Source organism: Anser cygnoides, chromosome 15 (assembly GCF_040182565.1).
Source record: "Anser cygnoides isolate HZ-2024a breed goose chromosome 15, Taihu_goose_T2T_genome, whole genome shotgun sequence".
Lineage (NCBI taxonomy): Eukaryota > Metazoa > Chordata > Aves > Anseriformes > Anatidae > Anser > Anser cygnoides.
In genome coordinates, this window is record NC_089887.1 from 12,212,198 (window position 1) to 12,238,563 (window position 26,366).

Here is a 26,366-nt window from a genome sequence, read left to right on the forward strand (position 1 = left end):
GGGCGGCGCGCCGAGCACCAATGGGGCTCGAGCCCCGCGGAAGGGCGGGCGGTTCGGCAGGCGTTGCGGCGGCGGCGGCGAGGCAGGCGCGGGGGTGACGCGGCGGTGACGGGGACCCCGGGGCCGCGCGCCCGCCTCCCCCTGCCCCACGAGCGGCGCCCCCGCGCCTCGCCCCCTGCCGGGACCCGCGGGCCGAGGCCGGTGGCGGGGGAGGGCGGCGGGGCCGCTGCCGGGAGGGGAGGGGCCGCGCGGGCGCCGTGGGCCGCGTTGCCATGGCGACGGGCGGGCGGGGGCGGGGTTGCGCGGGCGTCGCCGCCCCGGCGCCATCTTGGCCGCTGTGGGCCCGAGGTCGCCGCGCTTGCCACCGGTCCCCCCCGGAACCGTGTGGAGGCGCCGAGGGCAGGGATCGGCTCGGGCCGGTTCTCCATCGGGCCCCGTGCCCACGAGTGCCGCCCCGCCTCGCGTTTCCAGCCGCCGGCTGCGGTCGCGCCCCGAACGGCGGGCGGCCGAGGCGGGCGTGACAGAAAATGTCGGCTGTGGTGGCGCGGGAAGCTCGGGGGGTGCCTCCTCAGGCGGCCGCGGCTCTGCAGGAGGCACAAGTTGTGTTAGGTCTGGCCACGGCTGTTCTACGCATACAGCAGGGCTCATGCCGCGGGAGGACGCCGTATGTGACAACTGAGAAGCCAGGTCCAGAGCCCTTAATTTTGGGAAAGCCGCCTTCTGTCAGCAGGGAGCTGCAGCGGGCAGCTTGGTTTTAGCCCCGTCCCCTTAGCAAGCTCCTGCTCGCTGTCAGAACGCAGTACTCCAGCCTTGGTGACTTCTCTCACAGTACATAAATCAGATCCAAGCGTAGGCTTACGAACACTGGAGCCGCTGTATGTGAGCGGCACATAAAATAGTTGCAATGGCCTTCCTTGAGCTGTAAACTTGCCAGGGCACAAGATGGGTTTCAGGTAATGTTCAGAGGAGTTGTCAGTCCATGCCAATGCAAATATCAGTCTAATCCTCTGGACAGTTCTCTGCTGAGCAACATACAGTCACAGACCTCTTAACCTTTCTCGCCAAACAGTACTGATTCCTGCTTTTGATTCCCCAGGAAGCCGTGCAATTTTGGCATAAAAACTTAAAAAGCAAAGATTTTCCATGAGGATTAATTATTCAACTTGCTAGCACAGCAGTAGTCCCTACTGTGTTGTCTCAATTCCTCTTGTACATCAAGGAAAACACAAGGAAGGAGTCTGCTTTAAAAATCCTGTAAGAGGTCAAAATCCAAGAGCGTGCCTGTTCTCAACTATTTTTGTACAAATGCAGTGACAAAAAGCAAGCGTAAATCATTTTATCTATTGTTTGATCAGTGAGGAGGGGAACATGAGGAGAAACAGGAAAAAGGAGTAAAGACCAGCTGAGAGCAGAGGTGTCAGTCTTGTCTTCCCTCTCAATGCAGGCAGTGAGAACAGGCTTTCCTAAGAACACAATGACAAGCCAGTCCAGCTAACGATCCTGGAAATCCGTTATAAATGAGGGGCTAAAATGGCCTTGGTGAGGCCCCAGTTATGCATGTGTACGGGGAGTGGGGCAGAAAGCTCTGAGCCCAGTGAGCTCAGGTGGGAAGGAGCGACTCCAAGAACACAGATCTTAGTGTTCACTGCTGACCGTGAAAACCCTGGGAGTGCTGAGAGTTATGCTGACCCTGAATGCACACGCTTTGTTCTTGCTCTGTTCTGATGTTCCCTTGCTTTCTTTCCTGAGGTGTACTTAAGTTCATCTTTCATTTGATTGAAGGGAAGCTGTTCTAATGGCCTCAGAAGGGCAAAGTGAGGATACAGAGCATCCACCTGAGCCTCCTACAGTCCCTGCTCAGAGTAACAGAGCCTTTCAGTGGGGAGCTATACTTGCTGCAGTGAAAGATCAGCTCCCATCTCTGGACTCTGACACTTCCACAGTAAGCACTGGAACCTGCCTATCTTCCTCACTGTCTGTTAGAAAAAAATCTCAAAATCAAGGTCATCTTTGCCAGCCATTTTTGAATAGCTAGTATGTTATCCTTGGTGGTGTACTTGTTCATTCTGAGTATCGTTACGGTGTGCATTAACCCACAGCGTTACCTCTAATTGTTGGTGTAATTGCTATCTTGTCTCATTGTGTTCTTTGGAACCTCAAAGTGGGACTGATTTCTCCAGATGCTCATATTGCTAGGTTGGGAAGAGGTGGGTAGTGGACACCTTGCAGAATGACCGCACATTTCTGCTTAGTTTGTTCAGTCAAAAATACAAGAGGAAAGAATCATACAACTTGTCCGAGATGAAATGCTAAGGTTTTATCCTTGAGAGTATTGTGCTCGTCATTCTGATAATGTACTGGCCAGACAGTAGGCCCATACAGAAAGTTTTTCTGTGTATGAGGATCACAGGAAAGTCATACTCCTGAAGCCTTTGTGGTCCACTGGAAGAAGCATTTGTCTGATATTTGATTTCTGGATTCTACTTTTTTCCTTGCCTGTAATTCTCACAAAGCCACATTGATTTCTGTTCTTCAGTTCTACCTGCAAAGAAGCATAATGCCACTACTGTTTTAACATAAAGCATGAGATTCATAGATATTGTGCAGTATTCTTCACCGTTATATGTTTATTACTTGCTGGGTCTTAATGTCTGGGACAGGCTGCCTACGGGCAGCTTAAGATCTCAGTTCACAGGACAGCCTGGTGGAAATAGAAGTGCCTGCCTCTCTAGTTCAAGATGCTGGTTCTGGCATTGACTTTTCTGAGGTGATAGTGTGTCTCAAGACTTGATTAGTAGTGGCCTTTTGCCTAAATCAAAATATTTTGTTAATTGTCAAGCAGGTAACTGTGAAAAAATGGTTTTGCACTCTTCAGGAAATTTATTTGGGAGTTTATTCCAACTTAGCATGCCCCTTAATGACACAAAGGGAGTCTTGTGAGCCGTGAAGGAGTCAGAAGTGCCTTCATGGGCTATTTATTGCCAGTTAATAATCGGTTATGAGAAGCAGTGTGATGTAGTGGGTAAAGGGTAGGTATAGGTTCCGTGACCTGTTTTCTGCACCTGGCTCTATCAGGAACATACATGTTGGACAAGTTACATGGCCTTACTGTTTCCCAGTTCCTCCCTACCTATATCCTGGGTTAGTTATTTAAAGCAACTGTTGCATTTTCAGATGTGTCTATGCAGTACAGATTAGACATCAACACTCAGGAATGATTTCTAGGCATTCTTGTTCTATAAGTGTGCAATAAAGTTATGGCAGAGAGATACCTTTGGTTTTTTGTGCCAAATACTAGTCTATAACTCTAAATCACGTTGAACATTTTTTTACTCATAAAAAGTCTCCAAATTCTTTGTTTCTATCACATGTGGAACAAATTTCCTGCTGAAGGAACTGCTGCAGTCTATTTGGCATTTACATGCTACCTTTAATTTACATTCAAAGGATCTGCTTGTATAATCCCTCTCCTGCTTAATGTAAACCAGTAGCCTGCTGAGCCTGTGGTTTCCCTCCTGCACCTTTGCCCGAGTGGTTTCCACTTGCGGGAAGATGCATTTTTGTGTCTGAGATCTGTAACCTCAGCAGGCTGTGCTCCTGCATCGCAAGTGGCACTGACAAATAGCGTTTTATGCCCTGAAGTACTTTCATTACCTTCATATGCATTTTATTAAGGGGAAAGAAGTTACGTTGCACTTTCGTCTATGTTAGGAAAAATTAATTATGCCGGAGAAAGTTCTCTGAAATGTGACTTACTGAAAATAGATACTTGCAAAACAATGAGACAAGCAGGAAGCCAGGGTCCTAACTGCAGGGAAGCTGCTTATTCTCTCTTTGTTGTCTGTGCGTAAGAATTCATGTCAAACATGCATCTTACGTTCAGAAAAGAGATTTTCAAAACTATTTAAACTCTGTCCCACCAAGTATAGGTAGTGATTTGCATTCTGAACAGTGAATGTCAGAGCCTTGAGTGCAATAATAAGCCTTTATGGCCCTGACCAGCCTCACCTGGAGCTTCCACCCACACCCACTGGCCCAGCAGCTCTATTTGAACTCAGCCCTGGGCCTTTGCTTTCAGTCTGGGCTCTGTTAGAAGAGCATTGGTCTTCAGCTACAGTTCTGCCTTGATCCAAGCTTTGACTTGTGAATTGATTTCTTTACTTGGCCTGAGGCATACATTCTTACTGCAGCATGACCTTATAGCATGGGTTCTTGGCTCCACGTGGCCGCTGCTTCTAGCCTGTCTTGCTTATTCCTCTTAGGTACTGTGGTTCTGACCTCCTAGCTGGTGAGGTACTTACATTTCTGGCTTATCCTCCTTTAGGGAGCAGCTCTGCTCTTGCTGCTTCCTAAGGGGTAAATAAGGCAGTACAAAGAATCATTTAGGATCTTCAGGGCTTGCACACCACTTTAATTACTTTGCTAAGAGGAGTATTAGTTATCATGCTCTGTGGCAATTCAATGTTTTATCTGTTTTTTTTTTTTTTTTTTTACTACTGTAGCTTGCTCAAATGTTAGTCTATTGTAAGACAGTCTAGGTTGCTGAGTGTCAGGCTATCTAATTGAGGTGTGATTGAGGAGAAAATATTGGTTTCTGAACTTCAGTCAGGTGGTGATAACATAGAATTTGTGACCACAAAACAAGCATTTAAGTGAAGTTTAATTTTTCATTTAACTTCTCTGTTGACAGTCTGATTGTGAGAGTGATGAGGAGCTTTTTATCTTCCATCGAGAGCATCCCAACTTAATTCCTGACCTGTCAGAAGAATTGCTGGAGTTCTCCCTGGAAGACTGTGACACACAGGTTGTTGGCTGTTGTGAGCAGGTTGTATGACTGTAACCTGTTACCTGACCAATTTGGCTGAATAGTATGATAGAAGAACATAGTCCCCAGTACCTTCTCCCATTGGAAATTAGGTCTTTTTTTCTATATATAGTGACCCTCTTAAGATTTCTCTGCTTGTGTGCTTTCAGACTTTATTTTTGGTCCCATCATTTAGTTTTTATTATTTTCCTTTTACCTTTTTTTAAGACTATGGCACACCTTAGATCCTGGTGATGTGTATCCCATCTTTTCTTTGTTAAAATACCAGCCTTTTCTTTACTTGTGGTCCTGTCTCTCAAGAAATCTTTCAGTCTCTTCTAAATCTAATGAATCTTGTTATGGTTAATGTACATTATGGTGCGTATGGAGCGGGAAGGCACGGTTTGTCATGTGATAACAGGTGCCCAGTTTGTAGTCAGAAAGACCATGCGAGTATTTATGGGTTGGTGGTAACACCGAGTCCTTAAGGCAGACGATGCTGCTCGCTGAGTCTGTGGACTTCTCTATAACAAGCTCCTTCTAAGTTTTAGACAGTTTGAAATGGTTTCAGCCACCATTTTACGTACCTAGAAAAAGCAGAATTCCTAATGGCAGTGTACTAAGGGTGAGTAGGGAGTTCAGCCCTTGTACCAGTGTTCTGAGATAAAATGATCACATTGCATCTGCACTGATGAAGACTAGGTGTCATAAGAAGCTGGAAGAGGAGCCAGCTGACCTTATTTTGTCCCGGAAGGACTAACTTATTGCGCTGCTTTATCCCCATTCATTTATCTCAGTGTAAGAAGTGGCATATAATGAGCAGATGTAAGGTAAACTAATTTCAAGGGTGCTTAGCACATCCTGAAGCTATAGCCTTTGCAAAGTAAACAGTCTTACTGTTTTCTGTGATGGACGTTGTGTGTGCTGCTACCAGATGGTGTCTGAGTTGGAGTTGCTATCTGCCAGTCACTTTGTTTTGGTTTATTGTCAGCTTCTATAGCTCAGGGAGATGTGACTTTGTGCATGTGTGTATTTTCTCTACCTGTAGCAAGTAAAGGAAACAGGAAGATATCCATGGGAGATCTGGAATGGAGATCTGAAAAGTTTTGGCTTTCAGAAAAAAACAGATGGTGCCCAAGTTAGTGCAAGAGAACATGTACTGGTGATTAAAGATGAGACTTCCAGTCTTGCCAGCCATGCTGAAGAAATTCCAGGCCAAAAGGGAGCTGTTTTTTTTGAAGAACCTCTTGCAGATTCCACAGATGGACTTGAAGAGAAAGAGCTGGGCAGGCAACAGGCCAAGGAAAGAGTGAACTCTTGGCTTAATACAGCATTGTTAGTGGAAGAGCTGGGCAGTAAAAAAGAGAGAAGAAAGCTGATAAAGACAAAGATACTCTCAAAAATATATCTAGAGCCACCACCAGGCCACCCAGAGCTAAATGTCAAGCCTCCTTCCCATGGCATGAGCGGCAGTCTAGAAAGAAGTGTTAAGGAAGAAACTTCTACAGATGGCCACCTTCAAGAACAAACCCATCTGTCCTCGCAGGTGAGCGGCCCAAACAAGTGGTTTCAGAGTGCTGTTCATGGGGTAGAAGGGCTAGGGCATTGGTTGCATAATCCTACTAAAATAGAGAACCAAAATGCTGAATTCTGCACATGCCACAGCATTTTTCTTTGCTGTTGTCCTGAATTTGAGTTTTGGTGGGTTGTATGCTATACAAACTGCTAAGAAGCTTCTCTTTGTCTTGTGGAGCTGCCCTTGACAGTCTGTAATGGTAGCAAAAGTCACTGATCAGCGGCATGGTTTGAGCTCTCATTCAGGAGCACCAGCCACTGCAGCTGTCCCTGGGAAGGCAAGGGATCTCTTCTGTTTGCAGGCTTTACATTAAAACAGTGAGCTTTCTGGCCTTCCAGTATCTCGTCTCTTCTGCAGCAGTGTGGTAATGCTGGAGGTGAGAAGAGAGCAGTCAGGGTTCCTGAGATCTTCACTCTTAAAAATAAAAAACAAAACCATAACCTTTTGATGTTGGAGCTCTGCTAGTACAGGTAAAGGGTGACAGTGCTTACCTTTCTTTCTGCATTGTGCTGAATCATTTAATCATGTAGTTATTGGAGGGTTTTTTATTTTTTCAAGTGGTTCTAGATTTAATTCCCACCTCACTTAGCGCAAGTCAGTTGCTCTGTTACTTGGAGAGGCATGGTTTTGTCTTCAGAACCTGTTTGATATCACTGACATCAGTGAACTGAAGCCTGATGCTTTTGTGTGTGTTCTGAGGCCAGGCTCAGTGTATTCGCACTTCACAACAGTGAGGGCAAAGCTGTATCCTTTACATGCGTGGTGTATATGTTTAGATTTGAAATCTGATTGCTACTTCCCAGCTCAGCAAGGTACCTCAATTTGTCAATTAAAATTGTTAAAAACTAATATGTTTGGAATCAGAAGAAATTCCATTAGCTCATTTGAGAAATATTTTTTTCTTCCTTAATGAATATTTAAGTCCCTTCCTGTGTTTGAAATTTAATCCTGTAGATCTTCATTTCTTACTGTTCTGTACCCTTACAATACCTTACGATAGTGTCATTCCTATTAAAGCTCAGGAGGATAAAGACTTACTGCTGCAAGTTTAGATGATAATTTGGTCTTTTTATTATAGTAGTTGATATTCAAGCAGTATTGTTGAAAAAGTTGAGTATCAGTTGCATCACAGCACAAAAGCATGTGCGGTCTCTCCCTCCAGGCTGTCTGATAAAACAACACCTGTACTGAACCATGATGTGGTTCTCTTGGTAGTGAGCTCAGCTGTCAGTCACTCTTCCAGACCAATACATCTCAATGTTGTTGTTGAACCAAGATTAGCTTATGGCGATGTGAGAGACTTAAGCCTGTGGCTATCATCAGCCTTCAACGTTGCATCAGCTGTGGCCTGTAATATTAGAATAGATCTGATCATGGTTCAGCTATGCGTGAAGATCTATCGCTCTGGAAAGAGTGAGAATCAACTCTTGATAGGGAGGGGCAAATGACCGAGGTTTTCACAGGGTGAAGCTGTTTTCAAGACTGGTTCTGCTCTTCTAAAGTCCATAAAAAGTCACACAAAACACCAGTTAATTGTAGTTGTGACATAAAAAGAAATTGGCTGTCTATTATGACAATTAAAAAAATATAAATACTTTTAAGTTCTGGTGCTTCAGACCAGATTGGCATATCGTATTTTAAATGAAACTTTATATTAAATATTCAGAGGGGAAAGCAGACAGTGTCTGAAATGCCTGGGAGCCTTTGTCATCACAGACTGGTTCTCATACCTATGTGAGCGGTGTGCACAGTGAGCATATCTTCAGCCAGTGTACATGTGATTTGCGCTAACAAAATCGATGATCCCATCTTCAGTTTGGGATAAACAGCTGTGAGATCCCAGCTGATGCTCACTGGCCTTGTGTCAGACCATCCTTTAGCCTGTTTCACTATCTACAGTTGTTTTCTATAGTCTGTATCAAAGGCATTCATGATTCTCAGAGAAGAAGCCTCAACGGATGTGGATGAGGCAGCTGAATAGAAGCAGTATCCAAAGAGATAAATACATGCTGTTCTTTACAGCACTTCTTTGTGGATCTGTGTAACAAAGCAAGTTAGGGGGAGTGTCAGGGACCTCATCTTTCTAAGATGGTTGAAAGGGAGAGGAAAATAGTACTTGGAGGGGTGGACAGAGGACTGTCTCTTTGTTGGTCATGCTAATTGTTGAGGCTCGTGCTTAAGCAGCTGTATCCAGAGTGACTGGTTCATCTACTGGCAGGTGACAGTGGGGCAGCGCTGGGGATAAGTAAGGTGAAATTCTGTGTCACATCTGTGTTTATGTATGGCAGAAGAATGAGAGGAAGTTACCACAAAGTGTGCAAGTCAAAGGAACTCTTATTTAGTAGCAATTTTTTGGTGGTGAATTTTCCATCACAGTTTGGTTCTCTTCTTTCAGAATACTGAGAAATGGGATCTAGACAAGATTCTTGAGGAGCAGAAGCAGCAGAAAGATAGCAGTCATGCAGAATTTGCCGTCTCCTCAGCAGATCATGGTAATACTGCTAAATTAGTACCAATTTCGCTGAAAACATGTAAAAATAAAGAAAACTCAGCTTCATATGTTCAAGTCATTCCTGCAGCATCTTCTTGAATGTTGAGATCGTGGTAGCCTTTTGAATGCCTCTTTAAAACATTATTTTTTTAAGAACTTGCAAAAAGTGCTTTGTAGCCTCTCATAGCCTAAGAGTGAATCAGAGGCAAGACAGATAAAGGTTTGGAGTGAATTTAGTCAGAGGCAGACATCAATAGTATTTTTTTATCCCTCCTGTTCTGACAGGCTGTAGAGAAAGGTGTGCTGTTACAATGGGGAAAGGGTCTTCTGCCACTGGATCACCCAATATACCACAAATGGTGATTTTTGTTGTTGTTGTCTCATAGAGACCTTCAGGTGTAGATCTGAACATCAGCTCATGGAAAAACTAGGAGAGCTGTGTGGCAGGCAGTCCAGGACAATGTCTCCATGCCGCAGGAGGCCATCAACCAAGATCTCCTTTCAAGAAGAGCAAGAGAATAAGAAGTAGGTCCTTTACTCCAATTTTTATGTACAGCAGGTAGTTGCAATTGGTGGTAGAGATGCTTGGAAACTCATGGTGTTCTCTAGGTGCTTTCCTCAGTAGCCTCTGCAGAAAGCTTGTGTTGTTGTTGGAATATGTTGTAGTGGTATTAAAAGACAAAGACTCGGTCATTCATGTACATCTATTTAACAGGCAGTATCCTGCCACCTGAGCCTTCTCTACCAGTTCTGTTTAGATCTTGCCAGACTTGAGATGAATGGGAAAGGAAGGGGAACAAGGCTGAGCAAATGATCATGGCCATGTTTTTTTGTCATGTAGGTTAATTTTAAGGCTTGCAGTGTCTCTTACTGGTCCTGATTTAGCTAAAATACTAATTTAAATACTAATGTTGCTAAAAGTCTCCTTGCTGACAGCAGGAAGAGCCATGAAGATGACTTGTATTTTGTATGCTCTGAAGGATAAAATGGACTTGTTGAAGGAGGCAGAGAGGAAAAAGGGGACTGTTCTTGCTGATTGACACTGGGATCTTGTAAGTTACTTGGTACAGTAACTGCCTGTCAATTGACAACATCAGTTGTCAATTTGACTACATCAGTTTTTAAGAACTAAATATCCTTCATTATGCTGCCTGTGACCTGTGTTCCTGGTGGGGAGCTGAATCTTTCAGTTGAGCTCTGGAAGGTGGTGGATAGCAGGCAAAAGTAGAGTTTGAATTGGTGCGGTGGCCAAGCACAAAGCTTCTTTCACAGTCCAGTTTCAATCATAACCTGTGCCCTGCAGGATTTCTCCTCTGGATAAGGGAGAGGAAGTGTTAAAACAATGTTTTCTGTACTTAGGGATGTTGCTTTCCTATCATCTTCACCAAGTTCTCTGAGGACGGACACGATGAGATTACCGTGCCCGCCAGAGCCTCAAACTGTGTACATTGATTTAAGAGATGCTAAACCACAGAAGTCAGTAACACTCCATGATGAGAACCAAAGGTAAATTCTGGCTTTACTGTTAGAAGTCAATAACAAAGTGGGAAGTTGGAAGGAACCTTCTCTCTGCATCTCATACTTGTGAAATAAGCTTTTAAAGTTTTCTCTTCTTGCACGCTTCTGTGACCTTAATAGGAAGGCATAGCCCATAGCTGAGCATGAAAGTATTTTGAGGAGAGGCTAACTTGTCTCAGAACATGTAAAGGTGCAGGGATGCAGGCAGCACAGAAGGGACATGCAAATCATCCCTGGAATAACATTTAGAAAGCTTCCTATCTATGAAGGAGTGGGCAGTGATTGCAAAGCAATGCTTGCAGCTGTCTGTTGGAATTGGGCTAGCATTTGACAGCACTGTGTATGAAATGGACTTCCTTGACTACATTCCTGGCAAGCAACTGTAGATGATGATTTCTTAGCCTCCCGTGTGATAAGAGGGCTCTATATAGTCTATAGGAGGCCCGGTTCTTCTCAGTCTGCAACAGATTCTGGCAGATGTGTCCTTTCTTCAGAACTAACGGTGTCTTGCTTCCTTCTCAAGATGCATACTTACTGCAGCAAGAGACTGAAGAAAACAGCACAAGAAACCTTGTTAATAAACAGCAGAGTGCAACCAACACATTGTGATCTAGAATTGCTTGAGTGTTGTTTGCTTCTTTTTGCCTTGCTGGAGTAATAGTGTGAAGAGCTATCCATAAGACCTAGAGATCTGCCCTAGAAGTGTCTCCTGATTTTCCTAATAGCTCTAAATTTACATCTTAGAATTGACTGAAATCTAACACACAGTTTGAACTAAGTTAAGTAACACTATCTAATTTATTTCATAGTGCAGGCGACAGCTCCACTGAAGAAGAAGAGACTGTGACAATTAAGGACCAAACAGAAAGGAGAATGTAAGATTCTTTACCTTGACCCTAATTCAAGTGTTACAAAATTAAAATAATTCCCCTAAGAGTGATTAGAGCGAGAGCTCACATACTGAAATATCTCCATTCCTGGTTTTCACAGCAAAAGCACCCAACCTAATAACAAAAGCGTTTCAGTCTGGACCGAGATCTCTGTTGCATGGTAAAGATATTGAAGTTAGAAACTGATTGGTGTGAGATGGTATAGCACCATGCTACTTTACAGCTGTGTGGCAGTGGCATAAAAGACAGAGTAGACATGACTTTTTCTCCAGACACGTTTAAGTGACATGAGAACTGCTTTTAAATGACTTGGAAGCAAACTTTGAAAATGTTACAGCAAATTGACTCAGACAAGCCTTTATTTTTAGCAGTAATAAAATAGGCTAGAATGCATGTTGACTTAAAGGGAATATTGAATACATTATGTGGGCACAGATGCTCACATTTCTCCTTAATTGTTTAGGGGTGTGTGTGTGTGTATATATATAGTCATGGAATCCTAAACCGGAGATTCTTCAATAGGCACAGATGCTAGCCTTTTTCCTGTTACTAAACTTAGGACTTGATTCATACCCATAGATTTTTAGACATCCATTTAATGTGAAACAGGTATGTCAAGTTTTAAACATCTTACTGTATTTATCTTCTGTATTATATTTAGAAACCTGATGCATGTAAGTTCACATTACAGCAGTACAGAGGACAGGCAGAACACTTCGTATTGTTGTGCCAGCCAATTACTCTTATTCTTTTTTTAATAGTCTAAAAGAATAAATGACTTGGCAAGGAACAGAGCTGAATACTCAGCGTAACTTATGACATCTAATCCAAAACCATCAGAAAATGGGGATGAGATGATGCTTGGGGAACTCTCGCTGTCACTGAGGCAAATGCAGAAGTTGCATCAGTGTAAATCTGGTGTGATGGAGAACAGAGCTTAGCTGAGTGGATTTTGATTTGTTTTAATGGTGTTAAAGTAAATACACAAAAAAACATGGCAAACATTATTCAGTTCTGTTTCTAAATAAGAAAGCCTCATGGTCTCAGTAGTGCAAGATCCTGACCTCATTTGCATGGGTTCAGTGCCATTTTCACTTTTACCTGGATGGAGTTTTTAATAGGGCTATGTATGCCGTAGCACAATATACCTACATGTTAAGGCCTTGGATGGATAATCTTATAGTCTTAAGATCTCCAGGCACTTAGTTAGCATGGAAAATAAATACACTGTTAGTTTATTGCCAGAGTGGTCAGATAGTTCAGAGCCAGTATCACAGCTGTCAATGTAAATGTTGATCTGGTGGTTCTGGATTGGTTGATGTGATGGCAGAAGTGAGATCCTTACGGAGGAAGAATACGCTCCATCTGGATTTTCTTTGTTCCAAGAAGCACGTTTAGTTTGGATTAGTAGAGCGCTATGATGCTATGTATTCAAACACCACCTAACTGCAACATCAATATCTAACTGGAGCAATCTGTCACTTAGTCCATGTACTGTTCAGCTACTACTAAAACAAGGTATATTTGCTACAGATGACAGTTTTCCTGTAGCAGATAACCTGGGAGTCTCATCACTGAATGGAATTGCAAGACAAAATAACCATATCTGCTTACGATGTCACGAGAGGACATTTCACAGCAGAATACAATCAAAATATTGTACTACTGACAAGACAGCAGTCACAATAACTTGGTGGAGGCATAGGTGAAACGAAGCTAAACACTCAAAAGTCCTAAGAGTTATCAGAACTCTTCCTCTATGTATTTGAGTCCCAGTACCCATATCCAAAGAGGACAAAAATCTGCAGACCTGATTTCCATGCCAACATCACACTTATTCAGGGCTCTTCTAGTAGTTAGTTGTCTCTTCTGCCCGAAATCCAGAAGAGGTAAGAAATTCCCAGTAAGATCGGATTCACATTCTGTCACTGTGGTGTTTGTGTTACCTGTATGCTGGTGCTGCTTTTATCGACAGCTATTAATCTGTGTAGATGTCCAGTCTTTGTTTTGAGCTGTTACTCATGAGAAGTTGTTCAGAGCATAAATTTATTCATGTAATGCTCTATCTTGATTAAATCATTTTTTTATTCTTCTGCAGGAGGAATTGCTCAGGGAAAAGCTTGCTACTGCAACAACTCCGTACAGCCCGTAAAGAAGCCTCAGAGCTTCTTCATGACGCAGCTACCCCAGCTGAAGGACTCAGAGGCACAAAACAAGATCCAGAAAGTCTGGAAGAGATGGGTGCCTTTAAACTCAGTCAAAAACAATATAGTAAATTGAGACAAGAAACGAACGAGGTGATTTCTAGGAAATTGAGACTGCAACCAGAGAATAGAAATGCCCCCTTGTCAAGCCAGGGGAGCAATGGAGCTGACATAGAAAGAAAAAGCCAAGTGGAAGCTGAGAACGTTCAACATTCAGGAAACGTTCTGGAGTCTCCTCTACCCACAACAGAATTGCCGAGGTATCGCACAAGAAAAGTCACCAGTGGTTTTGATTAGGGCTTATCTAATTCTGTAAGATTAAAGAACATGGCTTATCTGGTATGTAAGTTGGAGCAAAAGGATGTCTGGTTCTCTTACCTAGAAAGATGGCCAAACTTGGCAGCTGTTGCTTAACATTTTAGAGGCTGCCAGACTTAGTAGATCAGAGAATTGGCCTAGGATTAGACATGGCTTACTGTGGCACTTCTGACATAGTAAATTTAGACATTTTCTTTAGTCTGGATTATAGGTAGGAGGGTAACAGTATTGATCGCCTGTATGAAGAACAAAGCTGAGATTTACTATGCATAGTATCATAGAAAATAAGTCAGGAAGGGTCTGTTTTCCTGTACCAATATTGGGAGAGTTATAATCTAATCCTTTCCTGTATCTTTTTTTATTTCCCCTGAACAAAGCAATTCTCACTCTGTCATCAAGAAAAGAGCAAGAGCTCAGTGGGGCAAAGTATAACCATGAGGAGCTGTTCTTACCACAGGAGTTCCCTGGAAAGATAGAAGAGAGAAGTAACAATGGTAACAATTGAGGAAATCGGAGAGTTTTCTCCAGTTACTTGGGCTTCTGCCTCCTTAGGCTTAATGAAGTGTATTCTGCATAGGATCTAACTTTAAAAGTGAAATCAGGTGGGCACCTTGTGCACCTGCTCAGCTATTTGGGAGATCTCCATTATACTGACTTATCAAAAGCTATATTCTGCCTGCTATTTTCAGGGTGAAATTTAACATTTTGACTTTGACATATGAGCCCTTGGGAAAAAAACGAGAATCTGCCTGCTCCAGAGACTATAACTTTTTCAGTTGTCTACCCCATCACTTAAACACTTCAGTTGGCATGTACTAGTTTTAAATGGCAGATGGTTGGTTGTGGATTATTCCTCCAAGAAGCTCCTGATACTAAAGCTCACTGCTTCCATCAGTTCTATAAAAACTCCGTTTTGTCTACCTGTTAGTCTGCTGCATAGATGGTAGACTGTAGCTTGGAAAGAATCTGGGTTTTTGTTGTTGCTGAATAATAGCTCACATTGATTTTAACATATTTCAGTTTTCTTTCTTGCTATTCTAATTGTTGAGTCACCTGGGGCTTGAAGGATTGTGAAGAAATTGAACTTCATCTGCCATTTCCACAGCAAACATGAAATCTTGCTCAAAATATAGAAAGATGGAAGATTTTGCTTCAGGGGAAACTTGCCACTCCTATAGCAGATAGGAAAGGAAATGGCTGGAAGGCTGAGTATTTTGGTGTGGAGAAAGGGAATGAAATCTCAAACAAGCTTCTGCTAAATGGCATGTTTTTGGTCTCCAAACAGATTGTTACCGCTTATCAAAAGTTTGAGGTCTGCTCCTCTTCTTTGTTATTTCAGAGAGAGATGATTTCACCCAATGACAAGTTCCTGTGTCCCCCACAAACACCATAAGCGCTTTCTAAATCTATTTTAGCCTTTCACGTCATGATCCACCCTCAAGTGTATGGTATAAACATAAGAATAAGAAATGCAAAGAGATGAACAAGGATGTCTTTTCTACAGAGTAAAAAGTTAAAGCAAAAAAGAATGTGTATATTTTGCAGGACAGAAGAAAGTAAGATAGAACTATCTCAAAAGGAAGAACAGATGAAAGAGAAACACAGGAGACACAGATTCCAGGAGCAGCTGGAGAGATTGCAGCCTCATCAGTCAGTTACTGGAAAGCAGCCCATGGCAGAGAAAACACCGGTTTTGTTCCACATGGTTAGTAGTTCAGCACAGGACTGTCCATTTTGGAATGGCTTCCTGGCCAAACATGGAAGTGGTTGTAGAAGAAAAGTCATTTTCATTGCATCAGTTTAAATCTGTTTGCTGTGGAGCAGTATAACCTGGATAGATGAGCAGTCCTACAGCTCTTCTCCCACGTTACGTATGTTTTTCTCTCCTTCCCTGTAAGGGGAGTGTTCCCTGTACAGCTGCCCACCAGACTCGATGTATGGGGTCATGACAGGAATCCTAACTTGAAGTTGGAGGGCTCAGTGTCACTTACTTCCCTGGAGCCAGACCTTTTTTTACTAACTTTAGAAAAGGTGAAACATTTTCACTGTTGTACTTCTAAAGCAAAGCCTATTCTGAGTCCTGTCTGGTTGTTTGCCCCTAGAAATTGTTTCAGTTTTGTGGGTGTGTGTGAATAAGCAGTTGTTGAGGATTGTGATTTTAATAATAGATCTTGCTTTTGGCTGAAGCTCTGATTATGGGAGCATGAAATTAATCCAGATTTTTCCCCAAACCTAAAGTATGGCTCAGAGGACAGGGTAGTTTTCCCTTCTGAGATGATTTGTGTATGCTGAGATGATTTGTGTATGTAGTCCTAATTCATCCTTGCACTGATTTCAGTGGGTGCAACACCAGCTGAAAAGGTAAGAGGAGATGAGAAACTCTAGAACTTGTCTGTGATTACTTTGTGATGATTTTTCTGGGCCAGTAGCAATAACAAAGCTCTCTTGTCTATACAAAAGGTGATAGACCTTACAGCCCTAGCCTCGGGAATGGACCATTTGGGTGTGCTTGTTTTGTAATGAATTGAATGCCGTATTTCTGCAGATTAAAAGCTCATTTTTCCCACATTGGATTAATCACTGTCAAGAAGTACAGGACTAACAAACTGACGGGTGAATTTCCCCTCTATCAGCCTGCTTTGGAATAGACTGCACAGAGCTGTTCCCTTAGCTCCTTCAGTCCCTGGTGTAAAGGTTGTGAATCTAGTCTTCAGACTTGCTTCTTTCTCAGTCTGCCAGGAGGTGCTACCAGATTCCAGTTAGGCCTTATTAAAATGCAGACACTTTCTCATCAGAAATATACTTGAGCTTTGCTAACTCATTCCTTGCAGTGCACTAAGTGATTGCTGGATTGTGTTGTATCCTGGTCATTTCCCATATTTGCTGCACGGAAGCCAGTGTAATGAAGATGAAGGCCTGGTAATGTGGTTTCTCTCAAGCACAGCTCAAGATATATCTGCACTGTAGGTCCTGCTGTCACCGAATCACCGTGTAAATACACCCGTAGTCACGTTACTGCCAGCTAGCCAATGTGGTGTGGTCATTGGCATAAGCTAACCAGCTCAGAATTTGCTCAAGTTCTGGGGCCTGTAGAAACTAGCTGGCAGCTGGGGTAACTGGTACCTAAACTAACTGACAGGCTGCTTGGGGGAAACCTGCCCAAACTTACAAGGCACTGTTGATAGTAACAAAATCAGTGTAACCCATAATCTTTTATTATCACTTCTTCGTACTGCAGCTTTGCTCTTAGTTCTTCAGAAATACTCATTATTAAAATTAAGAATGAAAAATGGATCAGCATCATCCATCAAATACAAGCCATTTATAAGATTACTTGAAATTCATTCTGACAGCACCAGTTTTTGTCTTTGAATTAGAACAGGTTTTCTCTCCTTTCTTTTTTCTTCTGCACATAGGAAGGCAGAAAAACTTGAATGTTTTGATGTTTAAAACTAAAGGAGTGTAATTTGGCAGCTATGTCGCTCAGTGAAACTATCTAATATCTATATATAAACATGTATATTCAAAGAACAAACCACAATGTTTGACAGAGTAGAATACTTTGAAACTTGTTTTCAAAGTCCTTTGTTTTGGCAATGATAGGTGTCGAGATCTGGAACACTTGTCATGGTTTCCAGAATTCCTCTGACCATTTTTAATGTATATAAATAATTGAATTGAATAATAATCAGAGGGGAAGTTTAGAAACTCTGTAGTTACTGTAGCTGATGTGCTTGGAAAGAATTGTAAAAATTTTAAAAGCTGCATTATAGTTACATTAGAGTTCTTGTCTAAAATTTGAAAGCAGTGAAATTCAGATTTAATATTAGTGTCTCTTTCTTAACCTAGTTCAGTCAAATTCTGTACTCAGCTTCGCTCTGTGGGATGCACTAATATAAATGAGAATCAGGTTTGGGAAGAACACTTGCAAAACTGCACAGGTAACTTAAGATGCTGAGAACTAACTTTCAGAGGTATTTCAGCATCTAAAGAAGGGGCTGATATCCAATGGTATTTTCCAGACAAGCAAGTACCAAGTTCCCATGGAAATCAGTGGGCTCATTCTATGAATTCTGCCTGTCATTCGGATTCCTAGACACGTGGGGTACTTTTTGCAATCTGAACCAACTCTTATTTTCAAAAATGCATGGAAGAGCCTGATTTCTCCCGCCTTCACCCCTCTGTTCACCTCTACTACCCAAACTTTCAGTGAAACAAGACTGGCCAGATAAGTAGATTTCTCCCAAAAACAGGCCCCTTAGTCACATTTTAACCTTTGGATCTAGTTCAGAACTGATTTAAGCATCTGCAGCTCTGCTGAAAGCCAGCTGAGTGGTGATGTAATCCATGTTGTGAGGTCAGGTTGAATTAATAGCTTAAAGTAACGTGCAGATTTTGTTTCAGTATTTGAGCAGAGCATTATTGACAAGGGAGATGGAGAAGGAATGCTGTACAGCATGTAAAACAGTTAAATGAAAGATGTAAAATGAAATGGGTTTGACCCGTCACTTAATTGATGTTGTCTGGTATGATAGAGTGACTTAGTACTGATGTTTATTTCTGTATTACATTGACATTAGATCCAGATAATAGTTGCTACTTTTGCTGGGCTCGCAACTGATTTTTGTGTCAAGGAGCAGCACAAGCTGCTGTGTAAAGGAAGACAAGACAAGAGCTAAAGGTGCCAGCAAGGCAGGCAGGGGCAGAGACCTCACCAGCAAGGAGTGCAGTCCCACAGTGCCTAGGCAAGAAAAGCAGAGCAGGTCCAGTGAGGGTAACCAGTTGCCAAGTCTCTGGTGGTGAGGTAGGTCCAAGGTCAAGGTGAGAAAGTCAAGGCAGGGTCAGGATAGGGTCCAGTGATGGTAAACTGGGTCAGCCAGCAGGCAGCGATTATGCAGTAAGTTTGTAGTGATGAAGCATGTGGCCAGGTGCAGGTATAGCTGCCGTGTGGCTTGGTCAAGGACCAAGGGCAAGTGTCTCAGCTTAAATGCAGCTCCCAAGCAAAGGGGCAAGAGGCTTCACACAGCTTTTTTTCACGTCAGCAGCATGTGAAGTTACACAGCTGTGCTGTGTCAGAATTGGCCTCGAACCCAGGCAGCTAAACCACTGCAGGGGGTGGTGTTCATGGCCCTGATACTTTACATCCAGATACTTTACATCCTGCTATGGATTTAATTTAACAGACAGCAAATGTCAGTTAGCTTTATGAAACTTTTATTATTAGGACACAAAGGTTGTTTTCCAATGGGGCTTCAGCTTGATTCTTTGTTTACCTTTATTGCTTTATCATGATATGGCAGAACAAGATAGTGCAGTTTGAAAGCTATTAGGAACCACCTTGTTACCAGTACCTTTTAAACACTGTTTTATCTACCTTGTACAGTCAAACTGTTTGGAAAATGAATGCATTGACTCATACTGAGACATCTAATTTTTCTTGGCTACGCATTCACTTTGGCTAACCTTGTGCTAGTAATTATATTACTATGATCATCGTCTTATTGCAGCTTAGCTTTACAGCTGGCTTACTAAACAAAAACAGTCGGGCATGCAACCGAGTCATTCTAGCTTAACAAATATATTATGCAGACAATTGCTTTCCAACCTGCAGACATAAGACTCTATAACCTTTCTGTTAAAACTGGCAGGGTAGTGGTTTTTTATATTAATATATCCTTGATTCAGCTCACTGATGTCAGGTAAAACTCTTAGACCAGAAGATTTTCTGCTTGCATTCCCATAAAGCTAAACTTAAAGTACTATGGTCAAAACCATCCTTGACCTTTTACTGCCTTACTCTCCTTTGGATCTGATGTGACTTTCACAGGAAAATCTCTGAAAAAATTCCTGGGTCTTAGCAACCGTCAGGAGTGGTGCTGAAGTATTGTATGTTTAGATACTGTGACAGTTACCCTGGGATAGCACAGTATGACTGAAAGTAGAGGTTGATTTCCAAAATCTCTAGAAATATTTTTAGTTCAATTACTGGTCCTGTGTGGTTTTTTATGTAGAAGATGCCTTGATCTGCACAGTTTTCAGTGAATTGCTTTGATTTTTCACCTGTCGTACTAAAATAGGTGTCTGTGATTTTCATTACTATTGTAGAAGAGTCTTGATCTTTTTAATGCAATAGCGTGACAACACTGGTAATTGCCTTTTTCTTGCATTGTACCTGAGCACAAAGAGTAGCTGAAGGAAATTGACTGCGGGTTCCAGGGTCCTAACCTAACCGTTTACCAGCTGGACTATACTACTTTGGCATCTCACCAACTCAGTTGTATACCTGCTTATGTGAATGTGCTTAGGTGATGTCCTAAGCAATATTTAAAAGTTCTGTTTCTATCACTGTGGAAGAGGCATAAATGAAAAAGAATAAGATTTCTGCAGGTTATGAAATTAAACAGATAAAGCTACGTAATTTCATACACTTGCTTCAGAGCAGGGCCATGCTGACCAAAGAGAAATGAAGGTGAAATTCACATCTCAGTAGAAAGATCATACCAGAACCCGATCCACCAGTTATGAAAGGAATAGTTTTTATGCTGGTTCTGCACGGAAATGCCAGTTTTCCTCCAACAAAGTGGTGCCATATACATATTTGGAGAAATCAAGGAAAACTTATATCTTATTTCAGTTGCAATGATCTTGTCACACAGTAACTGAACTTTGCTATATCTCTGTTACTGAAACTAATCTTGCAATGTTAAATCTCCTTGTGACCAAGTGTTGTTTTCATTTATGCTGGACCACAGCAGCTACTACACTTGCACCTGTGTGAAGGTAACAGAAACCAACATTTAGCCCTTACTATTTTACTATAGCTTAAAACAATTAATTTTAAAAATTGCAAAATATTTCATACTCAACCTTTTTCTGGCATCAGAGCTGAATTTGGCTTGTCCTTCACTCTAGGTCTTCTCACTCTCTTGCTCTGACTCTGTCTGGGGTTGTGGCCAGCAGTGATGTGCCAAACAGCCAGCAGATGGCCCCTGAATTCCTCCCTTTTTGTACAGTGCGGTATTTAATGAGTTCCTGGAGCAAGATTAAAATCTCTTGTACTTAATGAACCTGCTGCCTCAACTCAAGAAAGGCTTAAAAATAAACTAAAGCAATTAGAGATGATGTAGTTAAATTTAGCTTGCAGAAACAGAAGGCCAAGGTTCCTGTTTGTACCACCAGTCCAGCACACAGGATTCAGAATAGCATGGAAGTTCCCAAGAAAATGTTTTTCTATCAAAGGCAACTGTTAGCTGGCACAGGGCCTGTATTTCTGGCCTCCTCTTCATCTTCCCACATGGTACCAGAGTAGGAAAATGGGAGGGATTGTTGGCAGAGTATTTCATGCTTAGGTTGAGTTCAACTGATTTATGGTCCCCTTGGTTGTGGTTAACAAGCTAGAGGAACTGAGGCTGCTACTGCCTCTGCCACGGCCCTGGATGTCACAGATGCATCCTGAGGATTTGCCTTAACAGGCAAAGCAGAGAATCTAGGCCTTAAAAGTCTTTGTCACAAACGACTTCCTTTCTACAAGCATTCTGCTTGCTTGTTCTTTGTGTTCTCAGACTAATAGATGTTACTGGAAGTGTGTGCTTTGGCACGCTTTGGGCACAGATAAACGCAAGTCAGGAACTTTACATCCTGATAACTCTCCCAGTAGTTCTGTGCATGCAGCAAGAGCAGTTAAAAATGACACACTAATCCTGCTTTAATAACCTGTTGTCTGCTTCAGCAGGTTTCTTAGCCACGTTGCTGCATCTGTGCTCAGAACCAGGAGACGCTCATTCTGTACTGAACACAGCAGGACTAACAAAATGCTGTAGAGAACTTCATTTAAATATCCACACAGAGACCCGGTCTGGTTGTTTAGCAGGGGCTTCCACCTTTGTCCACTGTACTTACCAGCTATGGAATGACTGGGACAGTCAGGTCTTCTCAAAGATGAGATTTTGTGCTGTTTCTCTGATGGGAGTTTGAAATGGCCATAGGGAAATGTGAAATATTTAGTCCTTTATATTCCCTGACACATCTCGGAGGCAATTAAAATGAGTTTAGGCTTATTATTGAATATACTTATGCATGATTTTGACAGATGGGAACATTCATTGTTGCTCCTTAAGGGAAAGGTTAATATAAGTAAAAGGAATATAGTTTCCAGAATTACATGCGTGAACTTGCTGCCAGTAGAGGTCCTAAACACTCCTCTGTTCACTTCAGAAGAATGGTTCAGATTAAACTTGAAGAGAAGACAATAGAGTAAAATGTCCATGGGCTAATATTTATTTCTCATTTAGAAGAGGGCAGGAGGAGGGAGAGCCTTTTTTGTACCTTGTCTCTTCAGGCCTTGCTCTTTGGTAGGTCCTGTGTTTGTTGGCAGGAGGAGTAGCTACGATAAGGTTGCAATGCATATGAACAAGTGCCAGTCAAATTTACTTACGTAAAGAAATACTTCCTGCCATGCGCATCTTTCCTGGAACTCACAACTCGTGGCCTTACCTCATGGTTGAGACCTGTGAGACTATTTGTAGATGAAAGGAGGTTGAATGTGGCCTTCTGCTCTTCCAAGGGGCTGTTCAGGCATGTCTGACGCAGCTATAATGCTATTGTTAAAGGAGCTTTACAGTTTGAACTGTATTCCTAGTTCTTCCTTATGCCCGCTTGCTTAGCATCATGACTTTGGTTAGACTACAGCCTTGAATCTTGACATGTTGGGGGATAAGCTTGGTTACAGCTTGTGAACACTTTATAACAGAAATAATTATAGAAACATTATTCTTAGTGGCAGGGCTATTGAAAGGAATTCAAGGCTTCGTCTGAAATTACCAAGTGGAAGAATCTTACGGTTAGCTTTTATTTTAAAAACACAAAGCTCTGTCCAGCGATGTGCCAAGCACTTGGAGTTCCCACAAGATTCGTTGGAAATTGTAAGCACTTAGCGTTTCTCAAAATCACAGATAACCCATATTTACTGCCTAGAGAATTCAGAGGTCCAAAGAGTTGTATGCGTAGTATTTTGCAGCTGGACACAAGATCACACAGCCTGTATGACAAGCTGGACACAATCAGGTTATGAACTGGCAGCCGAGAGGTTGAAGAGCAGGCCACTTAAGCTCTGGTAAAACGTCTGGATAAATCAGCTGAGCTTTCAGCAAACCAGCAATGCTGCAATACGCTATATGGATAGTCCAAACCAGAACCTGTTATCACACTTGCTCTGCAGGGTGGCTAAGCTCACTCTGAGTTTGGGCATGACACTGCCTCTCAGCATGTCTTTTTCCTATGTCAATTAGAGCGTTGCCCTAATCAGGGACTTGGCAACATCACAGTGGAAGGGACTTAAGTACTACAACTGTAGGAGCTGTAGAAGGACTCAAGAGAGACTGCATAGTTAGCTCCCCACTTTTTTTTCCCTGTGGGATTTCTGTCAAGTATCAGAGAAATATATGACAAGATAAATAGTTGTTTTTTTAATAGGAAAAAAAAAATATGGTTTTTCCTAACTTGATAAGCATATGATGAATTTCTTAGAGTATCAAGCTACTTGTGCCCTTTTAGGAGTATTTAAAGCCAGCTGGGAACAGTTGTGAAATACCAGCCTAGTTTTCAGATGGCTGAGGACCGATTCCATGCTCTATCACAGGTTTTCAAAGTGACTGTGTACAATTTCCTTCCCTGCTGCAGGTATGGAAATCACAGCATATTTCATTTGTGAGACAGTTTGAAATCAGCTGAAGAACAATAGAAAATAAAGATACTACTGCTTGGATTTTAGACATGATGCTGTTTCAGTAATGTTTAAAAAAGTTTTCTTAATTAATCTTTCTTTGTAATTTTACTCTGTTCCTCTTCAGAGTGTTTTACAGGCTTTTGATATTTAATTCAGTTAGAGGGGATCTAGGAGAAGGAAATGTTTTACTCGCTTTGCAGTTTCATAGAGAAATAATCCATTCCAGAGCCAAGACTAAGGCACAAGTTCCTAATTCCCAGTACTGTGTTCACATGAAATGTGTAAGTAATTTAACTTCTTTTACATATTTCAGCTGCTGCTTGTCAACCAGGAGTAAAAACTCAGTAGAGCAGGAGCTTTTTGTTATGTGTGCATAGAATACCAGCACAATGAGGCTCTGAATCCCTCCAAGCCGAAGTGTTACTGTAATGTAAACACCAATCATGGAGAAGGCACTTCTCATTTTCAATGATTATGTCTCAGAAAGCAAACAAAATCAAATGGGATTCAATGCTACTTTGATTTAAATTTTAGTGCAATTTTCAGAGCGTTTCTTTGTTTACCTGAGGAGTTGAGTCTTTGACAGAAAATTTTCCCACTTCCAGCAAATGAAGAAATTGTGTGTAAAACAGCTGCTTCTTGCATGTTATTTTTGCCAATTACTTGAATGTTTTTAGCTGCATTCAGACTTGTGTAAACTGAGGCTATTTGGCAACAATTTCTCTTGAATATATTTAGGTGAAAAATAACCATTTAAAAACATTTTTGATTAGTTAATATGCTTCATAACCACACAAACATTGTGTTCTCATGAACATTAGAATTATGTTGCAATTGGTCCTCAGTCATCTGAAAACTAGGCTGGTATTTGACATGTACTCCTAGCTGGCTTTAAATATTACTTAGAACATTCTATGTGCTAATGAAGTATTTCAGGGAGCAATTCTATCAAGAAAGTCATAGTTGCTCTGACTGTGCTTTCCCCGTCACTGCTGACCGATAGATGTTCTTGTTTCATTCATCCTATTCTGATCTAGTGATCTCAGAGTGACTAGAAAGATGTTGTCCAAGAGAGACCATTACCTGGCTGTGTGAGACTCTCAGACAGTGATAATGTTCCCAACCCAGGACAGAGCAAGAAATCCCAGTAAGTCTCACACTGGCATATACGAGAGACAGTGTGACGAGGGCAGTGCTGTGTACTTGCATTAGGAGTACTTGGCAACACAGGCAAAAGTTGAGCAGGTTAGGACAGAGCATACCCTAAGGTACAAGATTCTTATTTAGGACCAAATGCTTGATGCTGTGGACTTGTCTTGTTCACTGCAGACAACAACAAAAAAGTACATTGAATTTTGGGCCAAAAATACTTCTCTGTCTGTGTGATCCTGAATGATCACACAGTGTGTCTCTAACGTATTCTTTGGGCGACATCCTTGACTCTCCTGCCAGAAGGGTTATATATTTTTTTGGTAGCACAGATGAGCTGTTAAGGCTAGTGAAGCAGCTGAAAAATTCCTTATAGGGAATAAAGGATGGGATAGGATGAAAAGGGATTGTTGTAGAACAATGACACATCCTGACCCGGAAATGTAACTGATCCTACCTATCACTGGCTGCCAGAGCTGTGGTGGATATAAAGCTACTTTAGATTGCATTTGAGGTTGACAATGCTCAGATGTTAGCAACACGAAAAGATGTACAAAGTGAATTTTTCTGTTCTTGGTTCCTGTGCCAAGCAGAGCTCAGTTCCTTCCTGTGTCATCTCTGAACTGCATTCCTATGCTCAGTAATTGCTGGTGGTGAGCTGACATTTCACTCTGACACTTACCCTCTTCGTGCTCCAGCAGAGGTGCTGGCTAGCTTTAGCACCTCCATGATGCCAAGGATAGATAAGTGGCTCCTTCTGAATCAGAAGAGATGATATTCTTCATGACAAAGATTAAGAATAATTGTCCACAACATGAAAATAATTTTCAGCAAAGAAATTTTCTTTATTATTCTTATTTTTTTAACTTAACCTCACAAGATATGTAGTGCCCTATCTGGAGAACTACCAAGTTCATAGCAAATAATGCTTCTGTTTCTCAGCTCTTTGAGTTCCTGCAATCTTACTCTGGGAGAGTTGTTTGCTTTGGAGGATCGTATCTCCTCCATTTTAGCAATCTGAAGCTTAGTTCAAATCAAAAAAATTTCAATATCATCTTGCTACCATTATATTTTTCAGGTCCATAACCTCAGCACGTTTGTTATTCAGAAAGCCATTCGTGCTATATAGAGTGAATCTAGTACAAAAATGCATTAACAGGAAGACCATTCAGACCATTAACATCAATCATACTCTCCTTTTTATTATTAAATGTTGCCTTTCTAATTACAGTATGTTCTGCCAGTTGCATACAGGAAATGCAGATACTTTCTGCATTCTTATCTGTTGCTCCCACTTTGCAATGATAAAGCAGTTCTTTGAATAGTTTCATGGTTTATTCCACGATCTAATGTGGAATTTCAGATAATCTAGCAGATGGCATTGTCATCATTTTTCCTTCCCTACAGAATGAAAATGAACAAACACTTGACATTTCCAATATGGCTTCATCTAATGCAAGAATTTTTAGAAGCCATGAAAGCGTTATCTGCTTTGGTTTGGGGAGAGGGGCACAAATGTTAAATGTATCCCAACTATCTGCTGTCCTACATCAGCAACATGACTGCATGGAAAATAGATTTATCACCACATAATCAGCATGCTTGTGTTTTGTACTGTGAGCTGTGCCTCCAGCAAAGCGTGAACATGCAATGCTAGAGCTATTTCAGCATAAGAGTATAGAATTTTCATTA

At 41.8% G+C, this 26,366-nt stretch overlaps 1 protein-coding gene across 16 annotated transcripts in view; it reads left to right on the top strand.

Moving 5' to 3' along the window:
* Positions 1–73: 73 nt before the first annotated feature.
* Positions 74–26,366, top strand: part of DNAAF8 (dynein axonemal assembly factor 8) — a 105,474-nt gene continuing 79,181 nt past the window's right edge. For 7 of the 16 annotated variants that reach the window (XR_010825194.1, XM_066977994.1, XM_066977991.1 and 4 more), the window contains exons 1-9: positions 284–1,942; positions 4,691–4,825; positions 5,853–6,350; positions 8,776–8,872; positions 9,258–9,396; positions 10,231–10,377; positions 11,199–11,264; positions 13,378–13,743; positions 15,329–15,506. Coding sequence is in view for 15 of the 16 variants with exons in the window: in XM_066977994.1 (XP_066834095.1) it covers positions 1,796–1,942; positions 4,691–4,825; positions 5,853–6,350; positions 8,776–8,872; positions 9,258–9,396; positions 10,231–10,377; positions 11,199–11,264; positions 13,378–13,743; positions 15,329–15,506 (1,773 nt within the window). In the remaining variant the exon portion in view is untranslated. Of the gene's footprint in view, positions 198–281; positions 1,943–4,690; positions 4,826–5,852; positions 6,351–7,042; positions 7,193–8,775; positions 8,873–9,257; positions 9,397–10,230; positions 10,378–11,198; positions 11,265–13,377; positions 13,744–15,328; positions 15,507–26,366 lie in introns of those variants that run through there. The other 9 variants (XM_066978001.1, XM_066978002.1, XM_066977993.1 and 6 more) reach the window with 8 other exon arrangements.